The sequence below is a fragment of the Marmota flaviventris genome, chromosome 11 (assembly GCF_047511675.1).
Source record: "Marmota flaviventris isolate mMarFla1 chromosome 11, mMarFla1.hap1, whole genome shotgun sequence".
Taxonomy (NCBI): domain Eukaryota; kingdom Metazoa; phylum Chordata; class Mammalia; order Rodentia; family Sciuridae; genus Marmota; species Marmota flaviventris.
Window position 1 is genome coordinate 96790534 of NC_092508.1, and position 22725 is coordinate 96813258.

The 22725-nt window shown below is 41.9% G+C and overlaps 1 protein-coding gene and 1 non-coding gene across 3 annotated transcripts in view; one reads left to right on the forward strand and one right to left on the reverse strand.

The window, feature by feature from the left end:
* Positions 1-21655, forward strand: part of Wdr33 (WD repeat domain 33) — a 107209-nt gene extending 85554 nt beyond the window's left edge. For both annotated transcript variants that reach the window (XM_071619253.1, XM_027936869.2), the window contains 12 exons: positions 49-159; positions 1156-1250; positions 1458-1544; positions 1771-1910; positions 2378-2530; positions 3157-4245; positions 8803-8911; positions 11851-12289; positions 17396-17559; positions 17656-17748; positions 18403-18618; positions 21001-21655. In XM_071619253.1, the coding sequence (XP_071475354.1) occupies positions 49-159; positions 1156-1250; positions 1458-1544; positions 1771-1910; positions 2378-2530; positions 3157-4245; positions 8803-8911; positions 11851-12289; positions 17396-17559; positions 17656-17748; positions 18403-18618; positions 21001-21230 (2926 nt within the window). In that variant the 3' untranslated portion in view covers positions 21231-21655. The remainder of the gene's footprint in view (positions 1-48; positions 160-1155; positions 1251-1457; positions 1545-1770; positions 1911-2377; positions 2531-3156; positions 4246-8802; positions 8912-11850; positions 12290-17395; positions 17560-17655; positions 17749-18402; positions 18619-21000) is intronic.
* On the reverse strand, positions 6612-6737 carry LOC114093976 (U6atac minor spliceosomal RNA). Its single transcript, XR_003582963.2, has one exon. It is a non-coding gene; the product is annotated as a U6atac minor spliceosomal RNA (small nuclear RNA).
* Positions 21656-22725: the final 1070 nt, after the last annotated feature.

The window sequence follows — 22725 nt, forward strand, 5'->3', positions numbered from 1 at the left end:
TCTTCATTAACTTTTGTGAAAAGGACTTCTTTCTTTGTGCTGTTACAGAGTAGAGAAGGAAGTGGGTGGGATGGAGATGGCCCATGAAGGAATGATCTGGAGTCTGGCTTGGCATCCTCTTGGACATATTCTCTGCTCAGGCTCAAATGACCATACTAGGTAAGCTTTATAGTGAAAACAGTAAGGGATTATTGTACTTATAGAACAGTGAGAAATAAATATTACATGTTTATTTTCGTTTATTGATGGATGTACTAATTTGTATTTCAGCTTGTCTTTAAAACATTTTTATAGTGTTTTATAAATATTTTTGTTGCAATATGGAGATTGTATATTGTACATGATTTTGGTTGTTTGAATCAATTTTTGCCTTCTTATTAAAATTTTTGTTTTGCCTTCTTATTAAAAAAATTTTTTTTCCCACATTTTAAAGTTTGAGAAGGAAAGAATTGTAAAAAATCTGTTGTGTGTACCAAGGAACTGGTATATACCACACTATTAATTTTCCATAACAACACTGAAACTATGTTCCTTCTCTCTTCCCATTACTTTTATTTTTTTATTAATTTTTTGATTTGTTTTAATTAGTTACACATGATAGTAGAATGCATTTATGCATTTTGGTATATCATACATAGGTGGGATATAATTTCTCATTTTTCTGAGTACATGTTGCAGAATCATATTGGTCATGCAGTCATATATATACATAAAGTAATAGTGTCTGTTTCATTCTACTATCTTTCCTATCCCCACATCCCCTCCCCACCTATCCCCACTTCACTTCCCTCTACCTAATCTAAGGTAACACAATTCTTCTCTAATGTCCCCTGCCTTATTGTGAATTAACAGCTGCATATTAGAGAAAACATTCGTTCGGCCTTTGGTTTTTTGAGATTGGCTTATTTCACTTAGCATGACATTCTCCAACTCCATCCATTTACTGGCGAATGCCATAATTTCACTCTTCTTTAAAGCTGAGTAATATTCCATTGAGTATATATACCTCATTTTCTTTATTCATTTATCTATTGAAGGACACCTAAGTTCCAAAGTTTAGCTGTTGGGAATTGAGCTACTATAAACATTGATGTGGCTGCATTACTGTAGTATGCTGATTTTAAGTCCTTTGGGCCATTACTTTTATTTTGACAGCAAATTCTGGACTCGAAACCGACCAGGTGATAAAATGCGAGATCGGTATAATCTAAACCTATTACCTGGAATGTCTGAAGATGGAGTAGAATATGGTGAGGCTTGTACATTCATGTTTGAAATGTTGATATTCTGTTATAACAGTGTTAGTATTGGCAATATTATGCAAAACTGACTTTAATAGTTTGATTTATTGGATTATAAATAACCAGAGGAATGATCTATTTTTATAAAGTATTAATTTTTATTGGCCACTGCTTTCATACAATCTCTGTTTACAATGAGTATATTATTCTTTGTAGATGACCTTGAACCTAATAGCCTGGCAGTGATTCCAGGGATGGGAATACCAGAACAACTAAAATTAGCTATGGAACAGGAGCAGATGGGTAAGAGTAGTTACAGTAGTTGCGTTCATTTCTTATGAAATTTTTGTGGTCATTTTTTCTTATCTTCATGACTATTTGTATTGAATGTCACATGATTTATGTTGAGAAATGCTGATAAAAGTGATGCAAACTGCATAGTATTTAAAATCTTCCAAAAATATGTTCATTGATCAGGTGGCCAATTACTTTCATTTAAAGGGCTAACTACTTCTCTTTATGGTTATAGGGAAGGATGAATCAAACGAAATTGAAATGACAATTCCAGGTTTAGATTGGGGAATGGAGGAGGTGATGCAAAAGGATCAGAAAAAAGTACCTCAGAAGAAAGTTCCTTATGCAAAACCTATTCCTGCTCAGTTCCAGCAGGTAACTAACTAAAAATGACCCCTTCCTCACCCACTTTCTCATTGTGAAATTGTGGTTAGTTTGTTTAATTGACATTGAAAATTAGGTCTCTCTTGGATCATCTCATCTATGGAAGGTGTTTGTGTACTGTGGACTCTTCTCCTTCACATATTCCTGTATTCCCAAACATAGTTCTCATCTGCTGCCTTGCAGATTTACTTTGTTTACCATGAATCTTCTGTCATTCTTTTTTCCTCATCTACTTATTTTACTAAGTTGTCAGGAAAAAGAGGTGTGGGTCAGAAAGTATATTGACTGTTTCCATCTAGTAATGCACTGGTCTTATTCCATTCCTGAGTCACTAAGAATTTGCATTAGAAATAAGAACAGTTTAGCAGGTTGGGTTGAGCAGATGACATCACAGAATGGTTTTCTCATCCTATTATAATTTTCATATTTGAGGTATATTTTAATGCTTTTTTCCCAAGGCCTGGATGCAAAATAAAGTTCCAATCCCTGCTCCAAATGAAGTGCTGAATGACAGAAAAGAGGACATTAAATTGGAAGAGAAGAAAAAAACACAAGCGGAAATTGAGCAAGAAATGGCCACGTTACAGTATACCAATCCACAGCTTTTGGAGGTGTGTGAAGCTTTTTATTGGGGTGCTAGGTGATCTAAGAAAGCAGTGACAAATGTTTTTATTGATGTGCTTTTAAAGAAAGGGAAGGGTCTCAGGTGGGTCTGACAAGCTCCGTGATTTCTTACTGCTGTACTAGGAAGCTAGTTTCTAAAAGAATCCTTTTTCTTAGACTTTTAAAACCATCAGCGAGTACACCCAAGTTAAATACACCTTTTTAACAGAAAAGATAAGGCCAACATGATTTTAATTTGGATTCTTTTATTTACTGTAAGTAAACGAATTTTTCCTTTTTTGTCAACTGGCAGTACAGATGGCTCGTTCTTACTTTCCCACCTATGACAGCTATCAGGATGACAAAATAGTAATAAATTATTGGGCTTTTCCTACTCAAGATAAATATAAATAATCCTAAAAGGAAGTAGTCTGAGTGAAACTGCAGCCTCAATACTGGATAATCATGAGTGGCCTCTGGACATTTGAGTGTTGCAGTGGACTCTGGTTACCACTGGGCCATTAAGACGTTAAGAATTTTGTATATTTTGAGGCTTCCTTGATGAAGTACTTGATAGCAGTATTGTCATCTTGGAGGGTTCTGGCTTAATTCTTTTTTCTTTCTTTCTTTCTAGCAACTTAAAATTGAAAGACTTGCGCAGAAACAGGCTGAGCAAATTCAGCCCCCTCCCTCATCTGGCACCCCTCTCCTTGGACCCCAGCCCTTTCCAGGACAAGGTCCAATGTCTCAGATTCCTCAAGGTTTTCAGCAGCCCCATCCATCTCAGCAGATGCCAATGAACATGGCTCAGATGGGGCCTCCAGGTCCACAGGGACAGTTTAGACCCCCTGGACCTCAGGGACAAATGGGACCACAAGGTCCTCCACTGCATCAGGGAGGTGGGGGGCCACAAGGATTCATGGGACCACAAGGGCCCCAGGGCCCACCCCAGGGGCTACCAAGGCCTCAGGACATGCATGGGCCCCAAGGAATGCAGAGGCACCCTGGACCTCATGGCCCTTTGGGACCTCAGGGGCCACCTGGACCACAGGGTAGTTCTGGTCCTCAAGGTCATATGGGTCCTCAGGGTCCACCAGGCCCACAGGGTCACATAGGACCTCAAGGTCCACCTGGTCCCCAGGGCCACTTAGGCCCACAGGGGCCTCCTGGTACTCAAGGAATGCAGGGACCACCTGGTCCCAGAGGAATGCAAGGACCTCCGCATCCTCATGGGATACAAGGTGGGCCAGGGTCTCAAGGAATCCAAGGTCCTGTTTCTCAGGGGCCTCTGATGGGATTGAATCCAAGAGGAATGCAGGGGCCTCCAGGTCCCCGAGAGAATCAAGGTCCTGCTCCCCAAGGGATGATGATGGGCCATCCACCTCAAGAGATGAGAGGACCTCACCCTCCAAGTGGACTGCTGGGACACGGCCCTCAGGAAATGAGAGGTCCTCAGGAGATGAGAGGCATGCAGGGGCCTCCACCTCAAGGATCAATGCTGGGCCCTCCCCAGGAACTTCGAGGTCCTCCAGGCTCACAAGGCCAGCAGGGGCCGCCCCAGGGCTCTTTGGGACCTCCACCCCAGGGTGGCATGCAAGGGCCCCCTGGACCTCAGGGACAGCAGAACCCGGCAAGAGGGCCACATCCATCTCAAGGGCCAATACCATTCCAGCAGCAGAAAACACCTCTGCTAGGTGATGGGCCCCGGGCCCCCTTCAATCAGGTACTATTTATTTCTAACTTGTAGGCATTAACAACACATTGAGGAAATATACTCTGCACTTGAAGCAGTATTGCTGAGAACAGTGAAAGGCAGTCAGAGCTAGGTGTAGCCATTTCTCTGCAAGTGATGGTGGTGTAAAATAATAGCATCCTGGCTAAAGAAGGAAGTAATGTCTGAAGAGTTAGGTTATACTAGAGATTTTTCAAGAAAAGATCAACTTTGAATTGAATACAGTTTATTGTCCCAGGGAACCCAGAGCTATGGCTTTGAGGAGGAGACATGTTATGTTGTACATATCTCAGGTTGTCATGCTCCGCTTTCTGCATTCTTTACTTTGTAGCCCAGTGTTCCATGGGCCTGCAAGCAACCAACCCATGCCTGACCTGTCTTCCTGCTTTTCTTTTAAAGACAGTGTGGGATATTTATATATTGTAGACTGTGTATCTCACTATTTTTATCTTAGTGAATGCTTTCACAGATCTACAGTTCCAGAATGGACCATTCCAAAATGGTGACCCTTTGGATGAAATTCTGTTCAAGTTGTTTGCAGCTCTTTTTCTTATTTTTGGTACCAGGGATTGAACCCAGGGGCACTTAGCCACTGAACCATTTTCCCAGCCCTTTTTTATATTTTATTTAGAGACAGGGTCTCCCTGAGTTTCTTAGGGCCTCACTAAGTTGCTGAGACTGGCTTGAACTCAGAATTCTTCTGTCTCAGCCTCTGGAGCCGCTGGCACCACTACACCCATCTATTTTCAGCTTTCATATTAAAGTATTTGCAGGGAAGTGTATTTCTGTAAACATTTCCTTGGTCCATTTTCAAGAACTCTTGTGTTTCGTTTTGTTTTTTTCTTTTTGGAATAGGGGATTGAACCCAGAGGTATGTTACCATTGAGTTACATTCCCAGCCCTTTTTGGTTTTTTTATTTTAAAACAGGGTTTCACTAAGTTACTGAGGGCGTCATTAAGTTACTGAGGCTGACCTTGAATTTGTGATCTTCCTGTCTCAGCTGGGATTACAAGCATGCACCACTGTGCCTGGCAAGGAGGAGTGTTTTTGTCAACTGCATTTTATTTCTCATTTGCTGATGAGAAATGAGGAGAGTTGTGAGGAGAGTTGCTTGGGGAATATTATAAATCTGCTTGGCGTGAATGGATTCAATACTGTTTGGCTGTGTAGGTTCTGAAGCTCTTAGTCTGGAGGCATTATTTGGATACGGACAACTAGGTTTTGTCCCTGAAGTCAGATATGGGAAAAAAGTGAGCGAGCTAATGTTGACTCCCTGAGTTGTCATTGGAAGCCACTGAATTACCAGGGAGAGGGGATGTTACAGGTACTTCATGTAGGAAATGTGGTAATTTTTTTTTTCTTCAAACATCACTGAGAATCTATAATCTAAAGATAACCATCAGATTTATTGAACTAGGTAAATAAATAAATTATATGGTATTATTCAGATCTTCTAGAACTTAAAAATGTCATAGCAGGGAAGAATCTGTTGACACTTGAGTGTCACAGTGACACAGATTTTTATTAGGCATTTTTCAGAATTTAGGATGAGTTCAATAAAAATCTAAGATTGTCATATGACCTAAATTGCCCTAAAACTTGATGTTTTTAAAATTCATTGAGTATTTGTGTGTGTGTATGTAACATTTACTTTCTAGGTTATTTTCCTTTTTTTTTTTTTTTTTGATGGTCAATTAACAGTTTTCATTTAGAAGGATTTTTTAAAAATGAAATTTAACTAGTATATTATGACTGAAATTATCAACATGTCAGATTTAAGAGAATAGGCCCAAATTTCTGTAAGAGTTTTCATTGTCCATATATTAAGATTTTTATATGTGAAAAGCATGGCAATTCTAAAATTTTAGTTGACCTATAGAACTGGTAGAGTGAATCAGAAGATTTGACATTGGTGTAGGTATTTCAAATCTCAGAAGTTGCCTGATCAAAAATCTTTGCTTATATTTTTCATATGCCGAAATCTGTTTTTCTTCACTTTGACTAGGCCAATTATTTATTTATTTTATTATTTTTTTTTTCCTTTAATTTTTATTGTTGGTTGTTCAAAACATTACATAGTTCTTGATATATCATATTTCACACTTTGATTCAATTGGGTTATGAACTCCCATTTTTACCCCGTATACAGATTGCAGCATCACATCGGTTACACACCCACTGTTTTACATATTGCTATACTAGTGTCTGTTGTATTCTGCTGCCTTTCGTATCCTCTACTATCCCCCATCCCCTCCCCTCCCATCTTGTCTCTCTACCCCATCTACTGTAATTCATTTCTCCCCCTTGTTTTTTTTTTCCCCCTTTCCCCTCACTTCCTCTTGTATGTAATTTTGTATAAAAACGATAGTTAGATGCCACGAAGTAGGTGGCAATGCCTTAACCGTATGCGTGTTGTCAGGCCTGAGGGCCTCTTCCATCCTTGTCAAGGGGAGTGCTAACCTTCTCTCCTTTCATACAACACTAGGCCAATTATTTAAACCAGTTGTTTCCATGGTCTAATTTAGTGGACCTGCTTTCAAGGCTTTTAAGTAGCAGCATGAAAGATGTTAATTAGAGCTGTCCTGGGCCAAAAGTGGGCAGGCAATGAAGCAATATACTAATTACTGACATTCCGTTACTGATGGCTATTTTTTTTTTTTTGACAATGAATATATTTTTATTTGTTGATTTTAGATATACTTGACAGTAGAGTATATTTTGACATATTATATGTACATGAAGTACAACCTATTCCAATTAGGATCCCATTCTTATGATTGTACATGATGTGGAGTTATACTGGTTGTGTATTCATATATGAGCAAAGAAAAGTTATGTCTGATTCATTTTCCTTTCCCTTTGTCTAATCCAATGAACTTCTATTCTTCCCCTTTTCACCCTCCCTTGTTTGGGGTAAGCATTCACATATCAGAGAGAACATTTTTGTTTTTTGGGGGGACTGGCTTATTTCACATTAGCATGATAGTCTCCAGCTCTATCCATTTACTTGCAAATGCCATAATTTCATTCTTTATGGCTGAGTAATATTCTATTGTATGTGTGTGTGTCACATTTTCTTTATCCATCCATCTGATGAAGGACACCTAGGTTGGTTCCATAGTTTAGCTATTGTGAATTGAGCTGCTATAAACGTTAATGTGGCTGCATCACTGTAGTATGCTGATTTTAAGTCCTTTGGTATAAACGGAGGAGTGGGATAACTGGGCCAAATTATGGTTCCCTTTCAAGTTTTCTAAGGAATCTCTATACTGCTTTTCATAATGCAATTTACAGTCCCACCAGCAATGTGTGAGTGAACCTTTCCCCCCACATCCTCGCCAACATTTATTGTTACTAGTATTTTTTTTTTTTTTGGTGGTGCTGGGGATTGAAGCCAGGGCTTTGTGCGTGCAAGACAGCTTTCTACCAGCTGAGCTATATCCCCAGCCTCTAATGGCCATTTTTAACTGCCAGTGATAGCCCTCCTAGTAGGGCTGCTAGTAGATTGGGACCTGAGAGCAAGTTTGCTATTAGTTTTTTTTGAAACTGTGCTTTCATAGTAGGTTCAGTCACTAAATGTGTGCTTTTTTTTTTTTTTTAAATAAGGAATGACTAGGTGTATTTTTATTTACTTATGTATTTGTTTGTCAAGAGACTTGATCCATGGGGCTGGGGTTGTGGCTCAGTGGTAGAGTGCTTGCCTGGCACCTGTGAGGCACTGGGTTCGATCCTCAGCACCACATAAATTTAAATAAATAAATTGTGTCCATCTACAGCTAAAAAAAATTAAAAAGCGACTTGAACCAAGGTTATTGGGCTAGGCAATCAGATATGACTAGATAAAAATAGAGAATATTAGGACTAGGGACAAGGTGGGATTGAGCTCCAAATCATAAGCAATGAGACTATGAAAATAAGAGCTGCAAGTCTGTATCAAACAGAAGCTGGAGGAACCAAATGAATCCAGCATGATGGATGAAGGTGCTGTACCTAGAATGAGCAGTGGGTGTTGAGCAATGGGGTTGTTGGAGAGCAGAGATAAGAGGGAAGCAAAAGAGAAGCCAGGAAGAATGCCTTTCTAATCTGTGTAATCTTAGGGTAGGAGAGCTCAGTCCTGATGTTACTTAGACATTCCTTACTTTCTGTCACGGGTAGGATTCATGGGTGTCACAGCAGAGTTTGATTGTCCTGGCAGATTGGTAGACCTTTACTTTTGCCAGAAGTTAAGAAGACCTTTTCAGAGTGGTGTATTGTTTTCTAACTTTCCATTACAGTTCTTACTTGGCATTACAAAAAACAAACAAACAAACAAAAAAAACTGGCTCTAAATAAACCTGTTAGCAGGTTTAAAATACAAGTGCTTTCTTTTACTACGGCATGAAAAGTATCTTCTTTCTCCCATTTTAGGGACAATTTTATTCTAGTGTCACTAAATATTTAGTGCTGCAGGCTTTGGGGCAACCTAGTATTTTTATCTTGTTACATGATAATGCATTTGAAGCACAAGTCTATGATTTCACACTCCCACTTTGAAAACATCTTTTCAGGAAGGACAAAGTACAGGCCCCCCGCCCCTCATACCAGGCTTAGGACAACAGGGAGCACAAGGTCGCATCCCCCCTCTGAACCCTGGACAAGGACCTGGCCCTAACAAAGGTAAATATCTGCTTGGCTGAATAAGAGATTGTTTTCTACATCCAGTATATACATTTTATAGTTAATAGATGTTTTTGTTTGTAAGTAATTAATACAATGGTCTTTTGAACTGCTGGGGGAAATAAGGGTATGGCCATTTCAGATAATAGTTGTATCTTATGTTGTTTTTATATGTGTGTTTAGTTAGGCAACAATGCTGGCCAAAGGATCTGAGCTCCTCATCACCAGATGCTGGTGGTGTCACCAGGTTTTGGCAGGAGCATGTGTTCTGCAGGCTGGCCTGTCCCCTGCCTGGAGTGGAAGTGGCTCCTGAGCTCATGAAATGCAAGTGCACATTCATCATCCTCAAGAGCTCAACTGTTTCTACTTAATTTTTTTTGTCAGGGTAAAGGAGTCAGGATTTTAACAGTGTTTATTACCCCAAATTATGTCTTATGGTGAATTCTTTAACTATTTTCATTGTCCTACACCATTTGAAAAGATGAAAGCGATGTATTAATGTGTGGTGCCTCAGGTTGTTGATATATAAAGTGAAGGGATGAGAATTGTCAGCAATAGCTGTGGGGCTTATGAGCTGATCCCCAAAACTGAAAGAGGTATGCCAGCACCAATGGCCCTGGTTGGGCTGACCTACTGCATGTTGCACCCTCTCACCCCACCACCTCAGAGCTGGAGGGCAAAATGGGGCAGTGCTATTAAGAGAGTTGGGGTTGGGGATGATACTGAGGAGTGTGGACCAAGGGCAGTTAGGAGACAGAATTTTATCAGATTAAGAGAAGTCTTTGTTGGCATTTGTAGCCCTGAAACTTTGGAAATTTAGAGCTCAGCCTTGAGTTTATGTGAGATTCAGAGGTAGGAAAGGGTGAGGTCAAGGAATTGGAGAGTGTTTATTTCTAACTCATTACATAAAAGTGGTAGTGGAGGATATTCAGGAGAGAGGTGACTCATAGGGAGAGAATGAAAACACTGAGAGCCATCTCTGAGACTTGGACCCTAAGAAAGTCTAATCCCCCAAATACTGTCATCCACAAACTGAGAGCTGCTTCTCTTCCTTTCCCTACCCTGTGTCTGTCTCCACTTGTCTCCTTCTCCTTGCTCTTCCCCTTTCTCTCTACTCTTCCCACCCCCACACCCCCTTTTCCTCCTCTTTCTCTTCCCAGGGACCAAAGGTTGAAGGGAGAGCTAAGAAAGTGGCCCTTCCATCCCCTACTGGATTAACCTCCATTGCCACCCATCGCCAGTGCCACATCCCTTCTTATTTGTAGTGGTGGGTTTCTTTTCTTGGAAGAGCAGGGTACTTTAAACAAGTAGAGGTAATGGGGGGATTAATAATCATAGGTAAGTCCAAATGGAACATTTGCAGCTTTCTCAGATCAGAGGAAGGCCATGTCTAATAAGTTGAGGTAACATCAAGTCAGAGAAGGCCTTAGCTGCAGGAACACACAGAATTGAGTGTCCTATATTCCAGAGGGAAGTGGATCAAAGATATTTGCAAACTGACTGAACAGAGAGCACCTTAGGAAGGGGCTTGCCTCAGCATGGAAAAGACAGCCAAGGGGAAAGAAGGGACAGACTGGCTAAAGAGAGACTCTTTCTAATGGCATATTTTTATACTGAGATGTTTAAGCTTTTATTCATGTTGAACGGTGAGGAAGAATTGAAATGACCAAGAAAAAGTGAAAGGGAGGGAGATTGCAAAGAATTATGGCTGACTGTGTTACACTGAGAGGGTCATCTTATTGCCAGGGAACATCAGTAAAAAGCATGAGTTGGGCAAGTAGAAGGATTTCATTCTTAAATTTAAGGTTTGAATTGTTTTTCCTATACATATGTTTAAACCTGGGGCCTTATACATGCTAGGCAAGTGCTCCACCAGTAAACTACATCCCCAGCTCATAAAAACTGTGTTTTCTTGCAGGCCCTAGTACTGCAAGAAAAAAAAAAAACACTCTTGTTTCTGAAGCAAGAATCTCTTTGCTACCTCCTTTTAAAAAATGTTTGATTTAAATTGTATGTTGGCAGAAAGTAGGTGTACATTGGCAGTGGCTACTGTAGTTAGCTCAGTAGACAGAAAAACAGTTCCTTCAGAATCAGGAGATTGACTAATTTAACCAGTACATATTCATTTCATTGGACTTTCCCTTTTTTATTAAGCTCTGCTCCCCCACTCGTCCCTTGCTGGAAGTCAAACCCAGAGTCTCGCGTGTGCTGGGTAGGTGCTATCTTTAGTGGATTCCCAAACTCTGCCTTCAAAGAATGGTGCTAATATTGTAAATGAGGGACAACTTTGCTAAAATGGGGCAGAAAAGGTGTTCTTGTAAACTCAAACAAGCACAACAAGGCTGTGTGGTCACCAGGCAGTTATTAGAGGTGCCCATGGTTCCATGAACCTCAAAGAGCAATGTGTTGAGATTTCTCATATTAATGAAGGGATCAAGTTAAATGAGTCAGGGGTTAAAGGGGTGGCATTTTAGGTGGTAGCAGTGTAGACCTGGAACCTTATAATGACCTTGGTAGCTTTCTGAAGTACAAAGGAGGATTGCTTTTCTCTGATGTGCCCTCTTGAGTGTGGAGCCAGTGACCCTAATGAAATCATTGAAAGAATAGGTATGGGGAAGGGAAGCTCATTCTCACGCTCTGGAGGTTCTCTCAGATGTTTTCTAGTATATACTAGGAGGTAGATACTGCTGGTCTCATTTGATATTAGTTGTTTTCCTGAGGTCAGTCTACTTAGCTAGTGAGAGGTGAAGCTGAATTCTGTACCCAAAGCCCATGGTCTTTCCATTATATGGTGCCTCAGGGATACTGTCTTCTAAGTATGCTGAGAACCCAGAGGGAAAACATTCTAATACATCCTGAAATGTCGAGATGCTGCAGGTCAGACCTGTGTTGGCAGGCTTTCTGGATGTCATGGTAATGGTCAGCTTTGTTTCCTTCAGGTGACTCCCGTGGCCCTCCAAACCATCACCTAGGCCCGATGTCAGAGAGGCGGCATGAGCAGAGTGGTGGCCCTGAGCATGGGCCTGAGAGAGGGCCTTTTCGGGGTGGCCAGGACTGCAGGGGTCCCCCTGACAGGCGTGGCCCTCACCCTGACTTCCCCGATGACTTCAGCAGACCTGACGACTTCCACCCCGACAAGCGCTTTGGCCACCGCTTACGTGAATTTGAGGGGCGAGGAGGACCTTTGCCACAGGAAGAGAAATGGAGGCGAGGGGGCCCTGGGCCTCCGTTTCCTCCTGATCACAGGGAATTCAGCGAGGGAGATGGCCGGGGTGCTGCCCGAGGCCCTCCAGGGGCATGGGAAGGCCGCAGACCTGGAGAGGAGCGCTTCCCTCGGGAACCCGAGGACCCACGTTTTCGAGGGCGCAGAGAAGAAAGGTGGGACACATACTGCGCAAGTCCACCGCCTCTTCCCTGGGGCCTTTTATCAGTTCTCTCCACAAAGGTCTCTTTCCTCTTTCACTGGGCAAGAGTACTACACTGGTTACTAACCCTATCTTCTCTAGGTTTTGCATTTAGGCTTAAACAACATTATGCTTTGTGCTTTTGTTTTTTTAGTCTTTACAGTTTAGAGATCTTTCTCTTTATATATATATATTTTTTAATTCTTCTTTAAAAAGAGATGGTGATCAGTATACTATGAGAGGGTCTTGGATCTGTATTAAAAATTTCCAGGTTCACATTGATTAAATGTTGAAATGAGAGCCAGATACCTAAATTGAAATTGTGAAATAGATGCAATTCTTATGTAATTGCCAAGTTAAATGGAACTGAAAAGTAAACTTCCTGTTAAACTTAGATCCGGCTTGAATAACCTTGTAGAACATAAAAGGAATAGAAAAAAAAAACAAAACAAGAATTGGGAAATCTCAAGTAAGACTCAGAATAATCAGTGATGATGTTGAATTTTGCTCTGTGTCAGGCACTGTCACTTCATTTGATTGGTACATGGAATCCATGAGCTAGGTGTTACTTTGAGCATCCTAAACAAGGGATCAGACAGAATCAGGTGGGGCTAGACTTTCTGGGTCTTGTAAGTGTGAGGGTTGAGAGTCAGGCCCCTGTGTCCAGCAATTCTGTCTCTACTGTTCTTCAGGCATTGTCCCTTGTCCTCTTACTCTGTGGCGTTTTGTTTTCTTTTTGTGCACAGTAGCCAGTGGTGCTCTTATCACTGAGCTATATCCCAAGTCCTTTTCATTTTATAAGTTTGAGATGGAGTCTCACTAAGTTGTCCAGGCTGGCCTCAAACTTTTTATCCTCCTGCCTCAGCCTTCTGAGTTGCTGGGATTATAAGTGTACACCACTGTGAAGTATTGGCCACTTTCATGCTTTGGGGATATATTAGAAAAGAATTGCTGATAATAATTTGGCCAGGAAGGGTAAAATAGCAAGGGCTAAGGGAAACAGCTATTGGGTTAAAAAAAAAAAACTTTTTTTTTGTGGTGCTGGGGGGTGGACCTGGGATTGAACTGAAGGGCACTTAACCACTGAGCCACATGCCCAGTCTTTTTTTGTATTTTATTTTGAGACAGAGTCTCATTGAGTTGCCTAGGCCCTTGCTAAATTGCTGAGGCTGGCTTTGAACTCGTGATTATACCTGTAATCCCAGTCTCCTGAGCCTGTGGGATTACAGGTGTGCACCACCGCATCTGGCCCTTTTTAAAAATAATATCTAGGTATTCTCTTTGAAATAAGAACTTGGCATCTGCATAACTTCCATGATTTCTTGACTTTCTGATCTTGGGCAGAATTTCACATTATTGTTTTTTTGTCTCAATTTATGTCATATTTCCTCTGTCAGTGACAGACCCACAACCTATACCCTTGTGCTATCACAGCTTTGTGCTGCTCTTCAAACATGCCAGATATGTTCCTACCCCCAGATTTCTGTACTCACTCTTCCCTATTTCAGGAACACACTTCAGATATTTGTGGTTCACTTCAGGTTTCTGCCCACCTTTATATTTCATTGTAACTCATGGCACTGCTTGACATTAAGTCATACACACTTTGTCCTCCAATATCTGAGGGGTATTGGTTTCCCCATGCATGCCATTTACATCCTTCCAAATACTTTAAAATCATTTCTAGATTGCTTCTAATACCTAATACAATGTAAGTACTGTGTAAATAGTTGCTGTATATTTATTTAAGGATCAATGACAAGAAAAAGTGGTCTGTAGATATTTAGTATAGACACAATTTTTTTTTAATTGCAGTATATGATTTGTTCAGTCCCAGTTGTGGATACAGAGGGTGGACTGTATTTCTTTATTGCATGTATCTCCTGTAAGCACACCAACTTCCCACTATCTCCTCAGCACCTAGAGCAGTAGTGGCAGCATGATGTAGGTGCTCAATGATCATCTTCAATAAATGGACCTGTTTATTAATCAGGAGAGTGATTTGAGAGGGGTTAGTCCATTAGAATGTATATTTTTCTGCTTTGACTTCCATAACAAAATACCACAGGCTGCGTGGCTTACATGGCAGTAATTATTTTCTCACATTTCTTGAGCCTGGAAGTTTTAGATCAAGGTGCAGTAGGGTTGGTTTCTGGTTAGAGTCCTCTTCCTGACTTGGAATCTTACGTATCTTCACATTAGGGGGTTGGGGAGCTCTCACTTTTATCTCTCCTTATGAGGGTTCTATTCCCACTACCAGGGCTCCACACCCATCATTTGATACAAATGTAATTACTTCCAAATACCATCATGCTGGGGATGAGAGCTTCAGCATATGAATTTTGTGGGAACAAATATTTAATCCACAACAGGAGGTATTTTCTGGTAAGGGGAATTAGACCCTCTGGATCCCTTTGTAACTAGGGCAATGGTACAGCAGATGCCTACACATAAGAAGAATCCTGCTGAATTTCAAGGAAACAATGCCCCTTACTGTGACTTGTTTTAGCCCACTTACCTCTCCTTATCTCATCTAGTCACATCCTCACCCTGGTTTATTATCTTTGCCAGTGTCCTAGGGACACCTGCCTTGCTTCAGGAAGCATGATTTGGTAAAGTCAACTCAGGCCAAAAAGGTTATTAAAAACAAAGCTGGAGGGAAAGGTGGAAGGCAAGAGAAAGCTGCTCCCCCGCCTTTTATTTTTTTTTAAATTTGAGATGGAGGTGGATCTCAAAAGTTGCTGGGGCTGACCTTGAATTTATAATCCTCCTGCCTCAGCCTCTGGAGTCACTGGGATTATAGGCATGCGCCACAGTGCCTGGCTCTAGAGAAACCTCTTTTAAGCAGAGTGCCAGGGATCGACTGTAGGAGGAGTAATGGAATTAGAAAATCACCTCTGTTAGGAGCAGTCAGTGTCATAACTGATATAAGCAAGGATCGGCATTGGGTGTCAAGACCTTTGGGGAAAAGATTGTGGGAAAGCAAGATCACCCCACAGATTACTTATCAATTGCAAAGAAGAAGATGTACCTTTGTAGCAACAAAATCTGGTTGCCACCACACCTTTGCATTATCAACAAGGAGACAAACTGATATCCTGAGGTCTAAGCAGCCATTGCCAAAAGTGTGTAACCTGGATCTAGTCATGAGAAAATAATCAGGTAGATTCAGATTGTGGGGTGTTCTATAAAACATCTGGACAGACCCTCACAAACCCCTAGGTCATTAAAGACAAGATATAGGAGACAAAATTAGAGGAGACCAAAGAGACATTTTTTAAAAATATTTATTTATTTATTTTTGTTTTCGGCGGACACAACATCTTTGTTTGTATGTGGTGCTGAGGATCGAACCCGGGCCGCACACATGCCAGGCGAGCGCGCTACCTCTTGAGCCACATCCCCAGCCCAAGAGACATTTTTTTTTTTAAAGAAAGAATATCTTTTTTTTTTTTTTTTGAGAGAGAGAGAGAGAGAGAGAATTTTTAATATTTATTTTTTTTTGGTTTTCGGCGGACACAACATCTTTGTTTGTATGTGATGCTGAGGATTGAACCCGGGCCACACGCATGCCAGGCGAGAGCGCTACCTTTTGAGCCACATCCCCAGCCCCACAAAGAGACATGACTACTAAAATAACAATGTGTAGTCATGACTGAATTCTACTGAGAAACAATTGGCTCTAATTGATGCTTTGGGGACAGCTGGGGAAGTTACATTTGGACTGTATGTTAAATAATATCACATATTACTGAGAATGACAATGATATTATGGTTAGGCAGAAGAAAGTTCCTGCTCTTGAGAGAAACACTGAAGTATTTAGAGTTGAAGCATCATGTTGTTGGCCTCTGATTTTCAGACGGTTTAGAAAACACATTTGTAAGTAGACAATATAAAGCACCCATAGCAAAATGATGAATCTAGGTAAAGGGTCTATGGGTGTTCATTGTACTATTTCAACTTTACTGTTAGTATGGAAACTTTAAAAGCAAAAGATAACTGAATGGAAACTCAGAAAGAGCAAAGGCATGGTTGAAAGGAGGCCACACACAGGGAGGACAGCACATGCAGATAGGCCTGTGCCCAGCTCCTTCCAGCCCTTTCGGCAGTGACTGTGACCTCTCTTGGTATGCTTGCACACCTTTTTCTGGTTGCAGGTCACTTTCTCTGTTCTCCCCTAGGCTTCCTTATAACCTTTCTGCTTCAGCAGTATTCTCAGCCAACTTAGACTCCCAATTGCAAGGTTCCTGAGAGTAAAAGGAAAGTTGTCCACCCACTAGGGCACCAGATTGCTAGCCAACCAGTTCATGGGCCATCAGAAGGCCAGGTGCCCCCTGTATGCCAGTCAGCAGTAGACTGGGGCCACTGGGGCAGCTCATGTCAGTTGGGCCTGCCCCAGATGGAGGCTGTGGACAGGTTACAGAGCACATACTCCGAACCATGTCCAGGACAGTTGGCTAGCATAATCTGCACCCCCTTTTTCCTGATTATATAAGTAACACATGTTCATCATAAAAACACAGATGATCACTAGGCACAGTGGGAAGAGGCTGAGCCCAGGTGTTGGAGACCAACCTAGGCAACATAGTAAGACCCCGTCTCAAAAATGTAGATGATAATGAAAAGCACTTGGGAGGCAGTGACAGAGAGCCCGGGCTGAGCATCCAGACTGTCTTGAATTCATATCATAGCCTTTGTTTCCTGTGTGTCCCTAAATGACTTTAGTTCTCTGGACCTCAGTGTGCTCATCAGAAGAACAGAGCCAGAGGAGAGGCGCCACAGTGGTTGTTGTCAGGAGGAACTGCAACCAAGTAATACGTGGAAGGCACTTGGCATGACATAGGCACCTACGAAGTGCGGATCACTCTTACTATTCCTAAAAGCAACCTGAAGTAACCCCACATTCTGCAATGTTTTTTTCCTGTCTGCTTTGGCCTCTGATATTAGGATTTGTAAAATGAGTATTTAAAAAAAATATGGTTGCAATTTGTTTTTCTCCCCATTGATGTTGTATATAACACATCTCCAACATACGTAGAGGGTATTCCAGGAGATGGTTGTTCTGTTTTTTCTTTATAGCTTCAGAAGAGGAGCACCCCCAAGACATGAGGGTCGTGCCCCACCCAGAGGAAGGGATGGTTTTCCTGGTCCTGAAGACTTTGGTCCAGAGGAGAATTTTGATGCTTCTGATGAGGCAGCCAGAGCACGAGATCTCAGAGGCCGAGGTCGAGGTGCCCCACGAGGTGAGCAGTGTGGAGGACACCTGGTCTGAAGGGACAGGTGGTTGTGAGCACAGCTGGACAGTCTGTGAGCACAGTATTGTTTGCTCTGCTTTGTAGGAGGAAGGAAAGGTTTACTTCCCACCCCTGACGAGTTCCCTCGCTTTGAAGGAGGACGGAAGCCAGATTCCTGGGATGGAAACCGAGAGCCAGGTGGGGAAGAAGTGCTTGTTGAATGTCTCGGGCTTACACTAGACCAACAATTCACAAAGTGGGGCCCAGGAGCCCTCCACATCCTGTCTTTTCCAACTTGCATCTCCATGGTGGCCGAGTTGCCTTCCTGTCTTTCCAACATGACATTTTATCTCAGTAGATAGAATGTAGAAGTATTGGGAGAATCCAGTCTTTTTTCTCTTAAGCCAAACAGGAAAGTGACTTGTCTAAATATAAAATAATACCACTCTTTTCACTGAGTTTTCTTGTTTTGGAGAATAAAGTTAAATGAATTGAAATTGGTTTTAATTGCTAACACTGTAAGTATTAGTAAATATAAGTCTCATTAAGGGAATCTGTTTGGGTCCCTCAACAGTTTTTAAGATTATAGGATGTTCTGAGGCTAAAACATCTGAGAATCACTTACCTGAACTATATTTTCCTTCAGGTGCATTGATTTCTAATCTTGGCCTTTCTTATGTAGTTATGGTGTGACTTACACCTGGCCTATTAAGCATATGTTTCCTGTGTGAAACGAATGGTGGTTCTCATGTTCCTCTGTGTCCTCCGTGGTATCATTTCCATCAGCTTTTGGTCACAGCTTACATGTCATTATCAGATTCTTAGCCTCATGGATCTATGTTCTTATTTCAGGACCAGGTCATGAACATTTCCGTGATGCTCCCCGCCCTGATCATCCCCCTCATGACGGTCATTCCCCAGCCAGCAGAGAGCGCTCTTCTTCTCTACAAGGCATGGACATGGCATCCCTGCCACCCCGAAAGCGTCCCTGGCATGATGGGCCAGGCACTTCTGAGCACAGAGAGATGGAGGCCCCAGGGGGCCCTTCTGAGGACCGAGGAGGCAAAGGTAAAGAGAGGCTAGTGATTCCAGTTCAGGAGTTGCAGTGGGAGGGAGGCCTGGTCTGTGCCTGTCCCATGTACCCCTACTAGGGTACCTCGGGTCTGTTCTCCATTCTGACCTCTGGGGCTAGGCTCTGAGGAGGCATATGCTCCCAAATGTGGTGCAGATGAAGGTTTGCTTGGCTTCACACCACAGATGGATGGAGCAGCCTCTGGTGACTGCAAACTCAATCCTGCAGTCTCTGGTTACTTCTGGGAATCTCTGGTTTGTCACGGTTTCCACTTCAGCTCTTTGTTGAAGGGTCTCCGCACTCTCCCTCTGCCAGACTTGCTTTCTGGAGACTCCTGATCTGATTGGCCTCCACTCATGCCTGCTTGGAGCCCTCATGTGTGTCCTCAGCAGAAGGGGATGAGTTATCCTCTTCCACCTTCAGTGTTGCTTTTTTCAGCTTGAGCCAGAGAGGACATCGCTTACGCTCAAATCACAAGACTTCGAGGAACATGGCCTGCAGGAGGTGTTTCCAGGACGGCAACAGATTATCTTTACACCTCAAAACATTGAATCTTTATCCTAATGAAGGTGGTGCTATCTTAAGCCAGGAGCAGTAGTTACCGAATGTTAACCACAAGTCTGGCTTCAGGTTGAGCTGGGCAGTGGCATATGTGGTGTGGTTTGGGAAAGACAGCTGCTTAGTGTCCTAGCATCATGTGCTTCCTGCCCCAAGTTCACTTGCCTTATGTTTGCAGTCCCCCCATTACAAAGTCCGTCCGTCCTTCCTTCCTTCCTTCCTTCCTTCCTTCCTCCCTCCCTCCTTCTTTCTTTCATCTACTTTTTGGTGCTGGGTTTTGAACCCAGTGACACTTAGTCTCTGAGCCACATTCCCAGACTTGTTTTGTATTTTATTTAGAGATGGGGTCTCGCTGATTTGTTTTAGCACCTTGCTAAATTGTTGAGGCTAGATTTGAACTTGTGATCCTCCTGCCTCAGCCTTCTGAGCTGCTGGGATTTTTGGCATGTGCTACTGTGTCTGGCTGCCTTTTGTTCTTGACAGTTGTTTGGGTCTTCTCAGAGCAAAACCCTCAGAAATTACTTATACAGCCAAGTGTAGTGGTGCATGCTGTTAATCCCAGCAGCTTGGGAGGCTGAGACAGGAGCATCGCAAATTCAAATCCAGCCTCAGCAATTTAGTGAACTTAGTGGGGTCCTAAGCAACTCAGTGAGACCCTGTCTTTAAATAAAATACAAAAAAGGGCTAGGGATGTTCAGTGGTTAAGGCCCCTGGGTTCCACCCCTGGTAACCCCACCCCCACCCGCCCAAAATAAAATGAGTCATGTATCACCAGATCTTGCCCACTCAAATAGCTATCTTGTTACTAGTCTTGGATGAATTCTTGGGTACTCAGGACATCTTTGCATGTTCCCTGGCTAAGGACATGTAGCTGGTGTGGAAATGATATACATGATGGCATCTCTGCCCAGCTACCCTCCAGTCATCCTGTGCTGCTTTGTGAGAAGAGAAGCCATAATATTTGGCCAGCTCCCTTGATCTTGCATCTCAGCTACATTCAACTTCTATTCAAAATTTCAAGATAAAGTTGGCATTAGTGATCTGAGAGCACATTATAGGAGAGATGGGACCAAATACTATCATTTTATGAGAAAAGTTTTTTTAAAGACAATTTTAGGGCTGGAGTTGTGGCTCATTGGTAGAGCGCTTATCTGGCATGCATGAATGAGGCCCTGGATTCTGCCCTCAGCACTGCATGCATAAATAAATAAATAAATAAATAAATAAATAATCCATTGACAACTTAAACATATATTAAAAAAGAGAAAATTTTAATAATACCTAACATTTATGTGTCTGAGTAAATAATTTTGAGAGGCACTGTTTTTCTTTTTGTTTTTCAAGAAATATTCTATTTTATAAACTGTGTAAAAGGAAGCCAAAGCACCAAATGTTATGGGACAATCAGAGTCAACGCTGAGTCTAGCTGGAACCTTGTTATTAAGAGCAGCAGTAGTTTGTGTATCTTAGTTGCTTCCAGAGTTTAGTCACTGCTTTTGAAACCTTTCCTCAAATACCCCAATGCACAAGAGAGTGATGATACACTTCCCATAGTTTGGGCACATGGCCCAGTGTAATATAGATTTCCCTGGGGTGCTCCATACTTATCTCTTGGCTTCCTGTCATCTGTAGCACAGCTTTGGGGGACCATGGCCTCGAGCCAGGATGGGATGAAGTAGTGGTCAGGAAGAGGCAGAGGCATACCCATTAGACATTCCTGAAGTGGTCCACTGTCATTATACAGTGAAGTTTGTGCTAGAGTTATTGATAAGCAATCTCTAATATAAAAAGTCACGTTTGATATCAATGTTTCATTTCAGGCCGAGGAGGCCCGGGACCTTCTCAGAGAGTGCCAAAATCTGGGCGTTCCAGCTCTTTGGATGGAGACCACCATGATGGATACCATAGAGACGAACCTTTTGGGGGTCCTCCAGGCAGTGGCACCCCTTCTCGAGGGGGCCGGAGTGGCAGTAACTGGGGTAGAGGGAGCAACATGAACTCTGGCCCACCAAGGCGAGGTGCTTCAAGGGGTGGTGGAAGGGGTCGGTAGAAGTGGGTACTAGGCCTCTCTGGACAGTATTTAAGAACTTGTGGACTTACCAAGTGAAACACAAGGAAGCCCGCACTATTGTAGCCCTGAACTCTTCTGGGGTAGCTGAGTCCCAGGAGCCCCTCATGAGGTCTTCAAGATGAAGAGACTGCTGCCAGCTACCTAGAGTAGCTAGACTTGTTTTGTCCTGTCCACCCTCATTGCCCTAACTCCCAAGTTGTTTTTGTGAAGATAAAGCTGGAATCTTTTTTTTTTTTTTTAAAGTGTCACAAGACATGGAACACCTCCACAACTTTAAGTTCATGTCCAATTGGAAATTTGTTTCTATATATGTACAGTTTGTCAGAGAAAAAAAACATTTAAGTTGTTTTTGTATGAATACAGAATGTGATTTACGCAAGAATTAACAGAAAACCAGTCGTGAAGTGCTTGCCTTAAGGAAATCTTTGGTTTCCATTGTATCTAATCTGCTGAGGGTCGTACAGTTATTATTGATGTAAATGAGGAGACTTGAGACTTGAGGGAACAGGTAGGTTATCTAATTTCATTTGTGAACTTGGTGCTTTTTAACATTCTCATCTGAATATTCTTTCATATCGTTTTTATTGTACAGTGAGGAATACTTTAATGTAGTTCAAAAGCCTCAGACATGCTCTGACAGATGGAAAATTATACTCAAGAAAAAAATCTGGCTGTCCAACTATGGGCTCTTGGGTACATCTCCCGGTAACCACACTTTAGATTTGAATTGCTTTGTTTTGATGAGAAAAACCTGGGTTTAAGTTAGAGGTTAACTACATACATCCTTTTGAAAACTTTAAAGCCATTTCACACACTAAGCTGAAAAGGAAGGGACTGAAATATCTGTTTTGCAAAACCTCAATTCTTCTTCCACACTAGCTTTGTGGAAATACCAGTGTTTAAAGGAGAGAATAGTTTTTAGAGTAAGCTAAAACGTTCTTGTCAATGGTGAATTCCTGTCATGTATTTAAGAAATATTTGGTTTAATTTGGATTGAAAGTCAAAAATTCAGTTAGACCACTTGTTATGCTGGTGATTTTATAGTAAGCTTTTTATTACTAAAAGGGCAGTCCTGTAGCTGTCTTAACATCATTATATTGCCAGCTTCAGTTTGGCAATGGAGACAGACAGGTGTACTTGGCAGGCTTAGTAGTGCTGGAGTCTCAGTGGTTGCTCAGGAAAGGGACACTGACATAGTTGGATAGCATACAGAAATAGGAACTGGCTGTATTAGTGGGAAAAATGATAAAGGCCAAGTTTTTTCTGTGGCGTGAGAAAAATGTCAAGTACCTACACTGATTTTTGAGTTATTACAACCTAAAGATTCCAGGTAAATAATTCTCATTTTACTTCAAAATTAAAAACATTTACCCGCACCCTACTATTAACACACTGTTAGGAGAATCAGCATTGCTTTAGGTTTATGGATATTCTTTATTTGTCCTCCACTTGTATAGCATTAGTAAAATAAATA